General features: G+C 37.9%; 1 protein-coding gene across 2 annotated transcripts in view; it reads left to right on the forward strand.

Moving 5' to 3' along the window:
- KDM5A (lysine demethylase 5A) overlaps positions 1-14,328 on the forward strand; it is a 51,892-nt gene that overhangs the window by 19,636 nt on the left and 17,928 nt on the right. For both annotated transcript variants that reach the window (XM_032220964.1, XM_032220965.1), the window contains 10 exons: positions 577-696; positions 2,990-3,184; positions 3,297-3,478; positions 3,644-3,768; positions 5,719-5,869; positions 7,318-7,432; positions 7,832-8,187; positions 9,439-9,577; positions 10,150-10,329; positions 11,076-11,237. In XM_032220964.1, the coding sequence (XP_032076855.1) occupies positions 577-696; positions 2,990-3,184; positions 3,297-3,478; positions 3,644-3,768; positions 5,719-5,869; positions 7,318-7,432; positions 7,832-8,187; positions 9,439-9,577; positions 10,150-10,329; positions 11,076-11,237 (1,725 nt within the window). The remainder of the gene's footprint in view (positions 1-576; positions 697-2,989; positions 3,185-3,296; positions 3,479-3,643; positions 3,769-5,718; positions 5,870-7,317; positions 7,433-7,831; positions 8,188-9,438; positions 9,578-10,149; positions 10,330-11,075; positions 11,238-14,328) is intronic.

Genomic DNA, 14,328 nt, shown 5'->3' on the forward strand with positions numbered 1-14,328 from the left:
GTTGAAGTAGTTGCTTGTTGAATAGAGTCTCTGAAGTCCTTGTGAAAATACAGGAAGAGATGATGTGCATGTGATATAGGAAAAGTTCAAGGACATGTTAAATGCTGAAATTAACATCTAGAAAACATCTTACAGTCATTCAGAATAAAGGGCTGTCACAAGGTAAATCTTGCCTGCATGAGTGCTGTAGTAGTTAGTACCACTCTCAAAGCAAGGATTCATCAGCAGACAAACTGGTGATTTGCTGCTGGTTGCCTGTTGCCACCCAAGATATGCAATTCCCAGCTTATTTTTATCCTCTTTCTGGGTTAAATGAGTATAATTATAAATAAATAGTGACTTCCTTTTTTTTAAGAACCAAGGACAATTTGGCTGGTTGTTTCATTCTGCTTTGGAAGATTGTTAATTGTGCAATGTGCAATGTTTATATATATATATATATATATATATATATATATATATATATATATATATATATATATATATATATATATATATACACACACATACATACACACACACACACACACACACACACACACACACACTTCAATTTTTTTTATTTCTTGTATTTAGGTGTACCGGACCAATCAGTGTGCTGGTGAATTTGTTGTGACTTTTCCCCGTGCCTATCATTCTGGATTTAATCAAGGCTACAATTTTGCTGAAGCTGTGAACTTTTGCACTGCTGACTGGGTTTGTATGCGCCTAGCATAAGCTAGATTATTACTAAGAATTTTCCTGGCCAATAAAAATTGATGTTATATTGATGATACTTTAGTAAAGGAAAATTAAACACAGCTCATCTGAAAGATATTTTGGCCAAACTTAAAACAACAAACTAGTTTGTAAATAGATTGCATTGGATAGTATTTTAACAATTTGTTAATTGACTTGTTAATTAGTTTCCATTTCTTTAGTTTCTTGATGCTAGTGTAGAATAACTAATTCATATATTCTATAATATAATTCACGGACTTCAGTTTAGAACCAATAAATTATTAGTGAACATATCTCTATCCAAAGTGCATAGGATTTAACTTTCAAATGGATGGTGTAATCTTCACATACTAGCTCCAATATTACATCTCACAGCTGCTAGAAATGTTACAAGATTTCAAATTCCTAGGTTTTGGACTGAAGAGAATATTACTTTAAAACTGCTTTTGATCATTCCATTATCTGGATTTATGAGAATATTATGACAGAAGTATGAAAAGTATCAGGTGTACAAAGGAGCAGAATGATTACACACAAAGATGTAAAAACTTTTCATAAATCATCTCAAATTATTATAATTGGCTGCCTAGTTCTATCAAATAGTTCTACTTTCGTGCTGCTTGAAGTAAGAAAGATATACTATACTTGCCAAAATAATATATAAAAGAGGCATCTTATGAACTATACTTGCATTTGACAAGCATGCAGAAATTAAATATTAAATAGCTTGTAGAATGAGTTTATTTCTAGTTATGAATGAAATTCTCGTTTTATGAAATCATTTTTAAAATGTGACATTGACTGCCTATTAAATAATAGGCAGGCTGTAGGTATCTTACTGAATGAACAAACTTCTTGTTCCCTTGCATCTATATTAAAACCATACCGTATTACTGTGTCACTGATTTAAAACTGAAATATATTGCTTTAATGGCTTTTAGATTTTTGTGTAGGGTATTATTATATATACAACAATGTGAAATCACAGATTCCAGTCTTTAGCTGATATTGGCCTTTATAGGCATCAAATTTATTTGCCATCCATTTCACTGTTCAGATGACTTTGAGTGCTTTACATCAAGATAAAACAAATATTCAGGGATTATAAATATAAAATTGATTAAATTATAAAAATTAAATAAACTTAAAAACAAGGGCTTGGAGGGGAGAGATAGCAAACCTTCTCTGTTAATACACCAACCATCTTCAGTATGTCTGTCAGGGTTCCAAATAGCATCCAAAATTAAATCAGAGTCCAAGGCAAAGTATTGCTCAAAGTTCCAATTTATTAAGAAAACTATGTTGGCATATCTGGGAAAACTTGAATCTGAAAGCTTCCCGGTTTTCCCCACCTAGTTGAAAGTTCAAGATCTTGCCCCCACAAGTCCATCACATGGTTCAAGAAAAGAAGACTGCAGGCCTGACAATGTCCTTTAAGACCCCATGCCATTTGGCATAGCCAGGTTATAAGTCCAGGCAGAGGAAGAACATCGTGGCTTCAAACTCTTAAGGGATTGGTTTGGACAAAACTCAGCACTTTTTCGTGTGGCTGTTGATAAAAATAGGATCGCCAACATGATTGCCATAGTCCGATAACAGATATGGCAGAAGGAGGAGGAGGTTTTAAGTCTTTTCCAGAAGCCTAAAACAGAACAGTGGATGGTGGGGTGGTGGTCTTGTCTCCTGAGCCAAGATGTACGTAGGAGCCACTTTAAAATATTTTATTTTTTATTTCAATGCAATCATTTAATTTATTTTAATATTTAAAATATTTAAATAATTGTGTATTTAATTATGAAATTACTATAATCCATTAATTTCGAATTAGGTTCCTTAGAATAATAGAAAGAGCTGGGGTCTTGTTGCATTTATTCTTGCTTACTGCAATGTAGCTTTTTTTGGTCAATTGATAAAGAAAGACTATAGCTACAGTCAGGAAAGGTTGATTGGAGATTGGCAATTTCAGGCTTGTTAAGATGAAATTACTTTTGAAATCCATTTCCTGCACCCAATCACTCAACCATTTGCCTTGTCATTATTTTTCATTTCATTTAAGAATTAGTCACCATGACCTCTAGAAACATTATCCTTTGATATTGCACTGCACGGCTCCTGATGTAATTTCCCACTCCTTTAGTTAGTACCATTTTATCAGTTTTTCTGTTTGTCTTTTTAATTTCCTGTCTGTCAGGCCAGGAGGAAAAATAGGTCGACAATCTACTGGAACATGGTTCAAAATCAAAAGCTCTTGTGTTCCTTGTATTTCTAGCTTCCAATTGGACGGCAGTGCGTAAACCATTATCGACGCCTGAGACGTCATTGTGTGTTCTCTCATGAGGAACTAATCTTCAAGATGGCCGCAGATCCTGAGTGTTTGGATGTTGGGCTGGCTGCCATGGTCTGCAAGGAAATGACTCTCATGACAGAAGAGGAGGCACGCTTAAGGGAGTGTGTTATGCAGATGGTGAGCTTAGGGGGATTCTGAAGGGGTTGGGGCTGAGCAAAAAAAAATGTTGGGGAAGACTCACAATTCTTGGTTTAAGATCTTTATCAGATCTTGCCTGTGGTTACTACAGGGAGTGCTGATGTCAGAGGAGGAAGTGTTTGAGCTGGTTCCAGATGATGAGCGGCAGTGTGCAGCCTGCAGGACCACCTGTTTCTTGTCTGCCCTTACATGTTCCTGTAATCCCGAGCGACTTGTTTGCTTGTATCATCCAAATGATCTGTGTTCATGCCCTATGCAGAAGAAGTGTCTAAGGTATGATTTCCCTGTGTTGCTCTTAAACATTCCCCATCTTTAAAACTTTCCTATTAAAATCAAGGTTTTGTTCGATTGTGAGCAAATTCAGAAGGGTAACACATCTGTCCCATTTCTTCCTGACTGAGCATTGCAACTTGTTTGAAAGCTCTTGTTTCCTTCTAGATATCGATACCCACTGGAAGACTTCCCTTCTTTGCTATACGGAGTGAAAGTCAGAGCACAATCTTATGACACTTGGGTCAGCAGGGTGACAGATGCACTTTCTGCCAATCTCAATCACAAAAAAGGTGAGACGCAGTTTTGTTACCTGGAAAAACTTGTTCAGGGAAATCCTGGATAGTAAATTAAAATGTTCCAGCTTAACGATATCACGTTGCCAACCCCCAAATTGGGAAGGTGAAGCATGAAAGTTGAACCAATTATTTCAGAAAATTATCTCCTCAGTGTCAATGTGATATAATATCTAGAATGTTACTTAAGGAGCAGAAGCACTTGTATTCTGTATTGTATAGCTGTTCAGTGCTCAATCAGTTTGTTCTAACCCAGGGGTGTCAAACTAAAGGCCTGTGTGCCAGATCTGGTCCACGGGATGCTTAGATCTGGCCTGGGGGCCAGATCTGGAAACAGCAAAGGATTGGCTATCTGTGCCTCTGCAAGTGGAAATGGATATTAGGAGGGCCGCACGCAACCCTCCCAGGCCCCATTTTCATTGGCCAAGGGCTAACAAAACAAACTAAAAGCAAAACAAAACAAAACAAAAGAAGAAATGTTTCCCATTTTGCATTTGGAGAGGGAGGGAGGGTCTGAGCAAAGTCCTGCCTTAGCATTTGGGCACCACAGATGCCCCCAACATAGCAATAGCAATAGCAGTTAGACTTATATACCACTTGATAGGGCTTTCAGCCCTCTCTAAGTGGTTTACAGAGTCAGCATATTGCCCCCAACAACAATCCGGGTCCTCATTTTACCCACCTCGGAAGGATGGAAGGCTGAGTCAACCCTGAGCCGGTGAGATTTGAACAGCTGAACTGCAGTCAGCTGAAGTAGCCTGCAGTGCTGCATTTAACCACAGCGCCACCTCGGCTCTCACATGAGTGACATTGAGATGGCCACGCCCCTCTGGCCACACCCACCCAGGTCAAACACAACCCTGATGTGGCCCTCAATGAAATTAAGTTTGACACCCCTGTTCTAACCCAACCATAAAGAAGCATGCAGATGAGGATATAAAATATAGAGGCATGGAAAAAAACCCATGTTCAATATAAATGTACAATATAAATCTTTGAAATCACCTCATCCATCTGAAATCTAGACAGATTACAACATGCATAATAAAATACAGATAATCCTTGCTTAACAGTGGCAAGTGGGGCCAGCACTCCAACACTTAAGTTGATGCAGTTATAAAGCAGAACATCCTGTGAGCCCAGTGACTTACAGTAACAGTTGTAGAAATTTAACTTGCTCTCATTAGGCGAATTCTGCGTTAAAAAGTACCGAATAAGTCTTCACTGACTGAGGATTACCTGTATAACGGTTTTCATTTAATAGATAATAATATATAATAACAGCATTCCGTGCCCCTTGGCATATAGTCACCCCGGCCATGGATATGTCTTCAGACAATGGTGGCTCCTTCAACGAAGATATGGGGATGAGCAAACCCCCTCCCTTGAGTGAGACATGATTATACAGGGAAATCTTTACCTTTGATATATAATAAAAGTACAATATATGGTATGTGTGCATTTTTATTATACAGACACACACAGTGTTTAAGAAAGCTAAATTTAACATTAAAATTACATTAATACATGCCATCCTGAGCTCCTTGGAAGAAGGGAGAGATGATAAATTAAATAAATAAATTTAGCATGCATACGATTCTTTTAAGTCTTAAATATTGATGAAATAAAAAGTTTACCTAAAACTTCATCTTCTATAATCATACATGAATTTCAAGAATGTTAGACTAACTGGTGTCCAATGGTGTAATATAGTTCAAACTTACATTAAGCAAAGATATTAAAATCTCAAAAAAGTCTTAATTGGGAAAACCTCTAATTGGTACACTAGAATCAGTAAAGAAGGATACACATAGGCCCCCAAAATATTAATGTTTGGTTCTTTGAGAGAGATTAATATGGTTTTTTTTTTTTAAATAGCACTTGTCTTTAGTGCATTCTGTAAAATCTTTATTAGAGCAAATGACGTAACAGCCATTTTTTTTGCAGATGTGATTGAGCTGAAAGTAATGTTAGAAGATGCTGAAGACAGGAAATATCCAGAGAATGATCTCTTCCGTAAGCTGAGGGATGCTGTGAAGGAGGCAGAGACTTGTGCTTCAGTAGCCCAGCTACTTTTGAGCAAAAAACAAAAGCACAGGTATGAGCAGGAATGTAATTTTAAAACCAGCCATGTGAAGTGTTCACGACCCTTTGATAATAATAAATTACACTTTGCCAAATAGACTCTTTTCAAGTGGAACACATCGGCTGATATATTGCCAGAAGTTAAAAAAAATGGAGAAGCTATTTACAGTTGAGTTGTGCTCTGAAAAAAATTGTAAAGTCAGCAAATTGGAGAAGTGCAATGTTTTAATAAGCGTGCCTATTAAAATGTTTGCAAATGTATAATTAATACATTTATTGCAGTATTGGTACTTGGGAGTTGCAGTATTAATTATTTTTAGCCAATTTTTAACATGCAACTAAGGCAGTGGTGGGTTGCATGCGGTATGCCCCAGTACGGGTGTACTGGATCCTGCCCAGAGCACCGAGTACCGTTCCGGTACGGTGCTCTGGAGGGCCTGCCCGCACTCCTTACCTGTGCTTTATGCTTTTGGTGCTTACGCGCATGGCGCATACAGTACTGGCGCGACGCTCCACGGAGCAGCTGGAGCGTTACAGGGGCTTGCAGAAGCATCATTTGACGCTAGAACGTACGCGCGCATGTGGGTAACTCCGGAGTCGTTCCAACTGTACCGGTTGGAATGGAATCCAGAACCCACCACTGAACTAAGGGGTAGGTGGTTTTCCTACTATTAAATCTGCCCCTTGTCAAGATTATTTAGGGAAACCTCACCATAAGAACTTAAAAGCAACTTCTCCTACATGATGCCTTGACTTGATACCTTCAATATGCAGACGTGTTGATTTAAGCTTAAGCTGATTAATCTTTCTAGCCATTTTTATCTCTTCTCATATTTAGTGTTATCGTTGTAGTGTAATAGAGAATTAATAACAAAACTAAAGTATTAAATTATAAACATTTGTGTGACAGAGGAATAATACAGCCTATTCTACAAAGGCATTCACCGAGATGAACAATTCTGCAATAAGGATTTTTCAATTAAGAAATCTTTTCTTTCATGGCACTTGTCCAACTTCACTGAATGGTCTCTCCAGAAAAGAGCTTCTAATAATAACAGAAATGTCCAGTCAAATATACAAGTAGTCCTCAGTTTATGAGGGCAATTTGGAATGGAATTTCCATCACTAGATATATTGCTGTTATAACTTTTGAATAGTTAATAAATAAATGGTCATAACCCAAGGACTACCTCTGTATGGGAAGAACGTTTCTTTAACTACTCTTATCTCTAAGCCATTCTAGCCTTTTAAGTCCAATGTCAACTTTGAATAAGTATGCTTCCTTTTTTCTACTGAAAAATTGTTAGTTTTTTCAGCATCAATTTTGATGGATACTTCTGAAATTAGTAATTTTTTAAAGTTTATTAATCTTATTTAAACCTTAAAGTAAAAAAAAACACTATATAAAATTAGTAACAGGAAATAGTGTAAATGCAATTATTCTCTTCTTTTATCTAATAGACTGAATTCAGACAGTGGGAGGACACGGACTAAATTGACTGTAGAAGAACTGAAGGCTTTTGTTCAACAGTTGTTCAGTCTTCCGTGTGTCATCACTCAGGCACGACAAGTAAAGGTGAGTTTCTGGAGAAGGCTGCATTTGGATAGAGTTAAAAATTGCTATGGGAATGCTTCTTCAAATGAAATTTTATAAATTAGTCCATTAGAAACTCTTGACAATATGTTGGTTTTAATTTCAGAAAAACATTTTAAGATTTTGACTTGCTTTGAATCGAGCTACTTTGAAGCAAGTGAATATTTTGTTTCTAGGTCCCTTCAAAACCCTCAAAAAAGTAAATTTCCCTTATTGTGAATGGTTGATTTGACATTGTTTGCTGCAAGAATTGTTTTAAGAATACTATTTTTTTTTGCCCGCCTCAAACAAGCCTAGCTAAACATTCAGGTATTCCTTTAATGTCTGTGACTACTTCCATCACTGTGCTGAATGGTCGCTTTGTTCTACACCCTTTTAAAGAACCTGCTGGATGATGTTGAAGAGTTTCACGAGCGTGCCCAAGAGGCCATGATGGATGAGGTCCCAGACTCATCCAAGCTGCAGCTGCTGCTAGACATGGGCTCCGGGCTCTATGTGGAACTTCCAGAATTACCTCGTCTGAAGCAAGAGCTACAACAGGCACGTTGGCTGGATGAAGTGCGGGTGACTCTTTCAGACCCACAGAGAGTCACTTTGGATTTGATGAAGAAACTGATAGACTCAGGGGTGGGCCTAGCACCACACCATGCAGTGGAGAAAGCCATGGCTGAATTGCAGGAGGTGCTTACAGTTTCAGAGAGGTGGGAGGAAAAAGCCAAAGTCTGCCTTCAAGCAAGGTGAGGGGTGTTTTGTTCACTGTTTTTTTGGGGTGTCCATCAAGAGTTGAGGGTAATTCAAAGGCCCTCTACCAAAATATGGCACACAATTTTCTTTGGATGAAATCATAAAGGGAGGGGAATCTAATGGGCATTTTGTTTATTAATGAAATCAGCATCTCTGAAAAGGTTACATTGCTAAGTCTGTCTGAATATGGTGTTAGGAAAGCCTTTTAAAATCCAGTTCATATGTTTTCGTTCCAATAGCACTTAGACGTATTATATACCGCTTCATAGTGCCTTTACAGCCCTCTCTCAACAGTTTACAGAGTCAGTATATTGCCCCCAATACCCTGGGTCCTCATTTTACCCACCTTGGAAGGATAGAAGGCTAAATCAACCTTGAGCCGGTGAGATTTGAACTGCTGAACTGCAGTTAGCAGTCAGCTGAAGTATCCTGCACTACTACGCTCTAACCACTGTGCCACCTTGGCTCTTGCATGAGGAGTCTGTATCTATCTTAAATTTATTGATCCTATTGAGCAAATTATTTTCAGCCTTGACAGAGTACCTCTGAGGGTAGAATAGGATAGAATGGGCCAGCCTCATAGATGTCTGTAAAATAAATTCAGATTGACGACTTCTTAAGAGGTCATGCCTTCTTTACCACTTATCTGGATCAATGCAATGTGCTGTATGTGGAGCTCCCCTTCTAGACTACTCATAAGAAGAAACTAATTCCTAATGCTATGCCTTCTTTAATAGGAGTAGCATTTGTCACCAGCGTTTGGATTGTATTACATTGGTACTCTGGACACTGACTGGCTCCCAAAACTAATTCCAGATTGTAATCATTATCTATAAAGCCCTGCATTACTTGATATCTAGATATATGCAGGAGCAGTTTTTCCATCTGGAGTCAATTTGCCCAGCTCTTACATCTTTGGAAATACTATCAATTGTGACATTTTCCTATTCCAGTCCCCCCCCTAAAATTAGAAACATCTGACCTTCTTATTTTGGCTTTCCGCACCTTTTGAAACCTCCAGTGAATCTTCTAATGAGTGCTTCAGCCCAGTTGAATTATTTGTGATTTTTTTTTAGCTTTAGCTTAATTCCTTTCAATTATATACCACGAAGCCATTAAATAAAATAATATATGAGATTAGCATTATTCCTGATGTAGCTGAGGTATAGTCCTGTTTTATAACTGAGTTTTTATTTTTTATTTGGACCAGGAAATAAGATTGTAATAGCTTTTTTCTCTCTTAGACCTCGACAAAGTATTGCCGCCCTGGAAAGTATTGTGAATGAAGCAAAGAATATTCCAGCTTACCTGCCCAATATTCTGGCATTGAGAGAAGCCTTGCAGCGTGCTCGAGATTGGACAGCCAAAGTGGAGGCCATTCAAGTATGTTTAATTCCAAACAGTTCAGCAAGTGTTCAGATACTGCCTTCCATTATAAAGAGTCAAATAATAACATTGTGATACTCTCTTGCTTCTTGATGCAAAATTTACTTGTTTCGCATAGAGTGAGGATTCTGGCTCAGGTTGTAATTAAACTTAAATTTTAATTACACGTACTCATGGTGTGGTTAATTGCTGAATCTGAATATTTTTTTTAATAAAGCCATCTACTAACTAAGAGACTTACCTAATAACACACAACTGCATTTACTCGTTTAAAAATGTATTTTGGATGAAACTCCTTGTTAATTTCCCATGCCCTTCCTTGAAATAGAAAGTTTTATTCTGCAATAATTGTATTATCTTGCTCTATTCTTGCATTCATGCTTACTGGGATGTTTTATTGAGTTAACCAGTTTTATCATTGGCTATCCTGGTAGTAGCTACACTGAAGAACAACATGTGGTTTAAAATAATGCAGGGATTAAAATCAAGTTTTAAGTCGTGATAAGTTCCTTTTGATCTATTAGGAGAGAGCATAGATGAGAATGATGATTTTTTTTTTATCCACACAGAATGGAAGTAATTATGCGTATCTAGAGCAACTTGAGAATCTTTCTGCAAAAGGTCGCCTGATTCCTGTCCGTCTTGATGCCCTGCCCCAAGTTGACTCCCAGGTAGCAGCAGCCCGTGCATGGAGGGAACGCACAGGCCGAACTTTTCTGAAGAAGAATTCAAGCTACACACTTTTACAGGTTAGTTGGGGAAACAGGTACTGGGATCCAGAGAAGCAAGTTATAATACTTTAATTGTTGCTGATGATCAGTTTTGCATAGGGATACAGGTAGTCCTCATCTTACCACCATTCTTTTATTAAAACCATTCAAAGTTCATAAAGCAGAGAAAAAAGTGATTTATGAGCAATCCTTATGCTTACAATGTTTGCAGCATCCCCCACAGTTTCATGATCAAAATTCAGGCAATTGGCAAACTGGCATGCATTTACAATGATTGCAGGGTCATGTGATCACCATTTGTGGCCTTCCCAGCCAACTTCCCACAAGCAAAGTGAGAAGCTGGATTTGCTTTACACCGCGTGGTTCGCTTAGTTGCAGTGACTCACTTAAGAGCTGCAGAAAAAAGATCAGGCATAAGTCAATTTCCTTGCTTAGCAGTGGAAGTTCTGGTCCCAATTAGGTTTGTAAGTTGAGAACTACCTGCATAGAATTTCATTATTGTGTAAGCAGATTGCCTTTAGGAAGGCGTATTGTTTTGACTGAAACCAAAACTGCCTCAGTTTGAATTAATCTGATAAACACTCTGTAAAAATCCTTCTAAAATTAGTGTAACCCAGATTGAATTGTGGCTATGTCGGAGTTCTAACAAAAATTGCCCTACGGAATTTTAAGGTTTTGTAAAAACACTTGTAGGCCTGATCTTTTGTTTGTTTGTTTTGTTATAGGTTCTTAGCCTGATCTTTTGTTTGTCTGTTTTGTTATAGGTTCTTAGCCCTCGAACTGACATTGGTGTATATGGAAGCAGTAAGAACAGACGAAAAAGAGTAAAGGAGCTGATAGAAAAGGAGAAGGAAAAAGATCTTGACATGGAATCCTTGAGTGAATTAGAAGATGGAGTAGAAGAATACAGGGACACTGCAGCTGTGGTGAGAGCCCATATTCTTTTGGTTATTCTTTTTCCCCAGTAGGAAGCTCTGGTATCTTTTACTTTACTATGAATCTAAAAGCCTGTTACTTTTAGAACAGGCATTAAATCTTGATTTAATGGATCTCTTGGAGGAAAGGTTTTCTATTAAATACAAATATCCATTAAATCAGAATTGCATTGATGCAATTACTTCATTTATGGAATGACAGAAGAGATGCTTCTATATATTTACTGTTAGTTTGTAGCAAATTGATGCAGATAAGATAAAATAACTCTGAACTTAAACAATTAACATAAATTATATTTATTATGTAGAAGTTTCTGAAGCAAAAGATTTGGTCCATTATTTGGGAAATCTGAAGTAAAGTTTTGTCAACTCGGAGATACAGAGAATGCAGATTTTACAAGATGAACTAATAGCTATTATAATGCATGTATTGTAATATAAGCCCCATTAGATGTCAGAGTGGTTGTTTTTCTCACTCTGTTGGGGAGATGGAGCCACTGAAAGGTATTCAGTAGAGTTCGATTGGAGTTAACTATTGCTGATAATTCAATTGGCACAATGACAGAATTTTCAGGGTTATGACTTACTTTTCATACTTTTCATAAGTTCTATTTTTTTAAAAAAATGGATCCATGTGTGCTTATGATATATTAGTCTTATTTTTTTATAATTATCAAATATAACTTTTTGAATTCTTATTGATAAAAAACTTCTAAGAATTGCATTTTACATATGCAAATCTTTTAAAGTTTGATTTTTGTTTATGTGTCATCAAGTTGTAGTCAGCTCCTAGAGACAACTAACAACACATCTCTTAGGTTTGCAACCATTATTAAAAGTAAGCATCCTATATTTTATTTAGTTATTAGCATTTTCATATTTTGAATATTCAGTGGTATTAGACTTTTAAATTGGATATTAGAGATAACATCTCATCCTTTGAGATAACATTGGGAATTGTGCATCCATGCCGTCATTCTAGTTACTGATTTATATGTGACTAGTACAGGTAATCCTTGAGTTATAAGCATTCATTTAGTGCCCGTTTGAAGTTATGAGATAGACGCCTCCTCATGTTTATAAGCAAGTCCCAAAATTACAAATGTTGCAGTACCATGGCAGTTGTTCGCCCTTACAAATGACTGAAGAGGTCTGCAACATTCCCCCTGCCCTCAGTCCCCACAACTGCTTCCCCCTCCTATCCTGCCATCCCGGACTCACTCACCTTACAAGATCTCTGCTGTGTTTTCTTTGTTTTTGAGGGTGAGGAGAGATGGAAGCTCCCGGGTGCTGTAATATTGTGCGAGTTCAGGAACCCATCCTCTTTTGCAGAGACTGGGTGCCTGAACTCTCGGGAGATCACCGACCCCAGAAACTCTCATTCTGAGTGTGAAAAGTGTTTGTGGTGACTGTCTTTTGCTCCTTCCCGCCACCACCATGACACTTTTCACCCTGACGGAGACTGGAAGCTTCATCTGTGTGCAAATGGGGCCTTTGAAAATAGAGGGATTTGCTCTGTTTTGAAATTCCCCATAGGTGCCTATGAGGCCTTTGAAAATGGGACAAATCCCTCCATTTTCAGAAGCCGCATAGGTGCCTATGGGACATTTCAAAATAGGACAAATTTCTCTGTTTTGAAAGGTCCCATTTGCACGGAGACAAGCTTCCAGTCTCCGTCAGGTCTCCATCTGGGTGAAAAGTGTCCCGGTGGTGGAGGAAAGGAATTTGAACGGGGGGGGGGGGGAAGGGAGGAGTAGGAGACAGGCACTGCAAATACTTTTTGTACCCAGGAACTTCCATCGACTCATAGGGAAATAAACTGCGGCAGAGAGGAGAGAGATCTTTGCAAAGTAAGTGAGTCCAGCACGGCAGGGAAGGTATGTTAGTGGGTTGGGGAGGCCTTGGTGGCCTCTTTCATCACCAGACCCTCCTGGGGCCTTCCCCACCCTGAGATACCTCATGTGTACTTAAACAAACCACGCACTCGCCCACACATTAAATTAGCAAATGCGTGGCTGAAAGCAGGGTGTGATCTCTTTCAAGGTACGAGATTTACTCCCATTAATCATCAAGGTATGAATGGAATGGACAGGCTCCATTACATTCGTAACTGGAGGACTACCTGTATAGCTTATTGCTATTATAATAGACCATATTTTTGAACCTTAAAACCTATTTTATACTTTCTTTGGTTTTCAAAATGTCATTCTTTGCTGAACATCCTGCTAAATCTTTACTCTTGAGCACAGAATAAACATTGCAGTTGTGCAGATCACTTTAGCAAACATGAATTCATTTTGGAATAATTACAGAATCTACTGACTACAAATTGATTTTTCTTTGTAGCTTTAAATTTATAGCTAGCACAATTGTGAAATATCTGACAACTCACCAAAGCCCATCTATAGAACCCAGCAAAGGAGATTAAAATGGGGACATTAAGATTTATAGCCCCATAATTTAATTAGTAGGCAAAACTTGACTGGAGAGATGATCATACTGATGACACTGAGCTCTCTATCTTTTTCAATCAATACCAAGAAAGTCTTAGGAAATCCTAAATCTGTTCGGACACAGAGAGCAGTTACATATTATTGTGTTAACTGATCTATAGTCTAGACAAGGTTGATGGTCAGTTGAAGTCTGGGATTTGGAATTATTACACGTTCTTACTGGAGTACCACTGTGAACAAATGTGTCATATGAAAATGCTTTGGGATCTGGCACTGTGTGAGCAGTTATAGTTGCTGCAGAATATCTTAGCCAGGTGATTATTTAAGGTACATCTAACATTTAGGGTTAAATTTTGAAAATGGTTTGGAAGAATCTTCTGGAATTTACGAAGAGCCTAGAAATGTGGGTGGTTGCTTCAATTCGTTAATGTAGCTTCATTTTTTAAAGAAATTAATTTAAAAACTCACATCCTTTTTTTTTCAGGCTCACGTGGTTTGAGGATCATTCATCGTCTTATGCATTCTAAAACAGCTCTTATAGCCCTATGAATGACCATTTTTGCCTATGAGCTCGACCCTTTTATTACATAAAGTAATAAAAGGGTCGAGCTCATAGGCAAAAATGGTGG

The sequence above is a fragment of the Thamnophis elegans genome, chromosome 7 (assembly GCF_009769535.1).
Source record: "Thamnophis elegans isolate rThaEle1 chromosome 7, rThaEle1.pri, whole genome shotgun sequence".
Taxonomy (NCBI): Eukaryota; Metazoa; Chordata; class Lepidosauria; order Squamata; family Colubridae; genus Thamnophis; species Thamnophis elegans.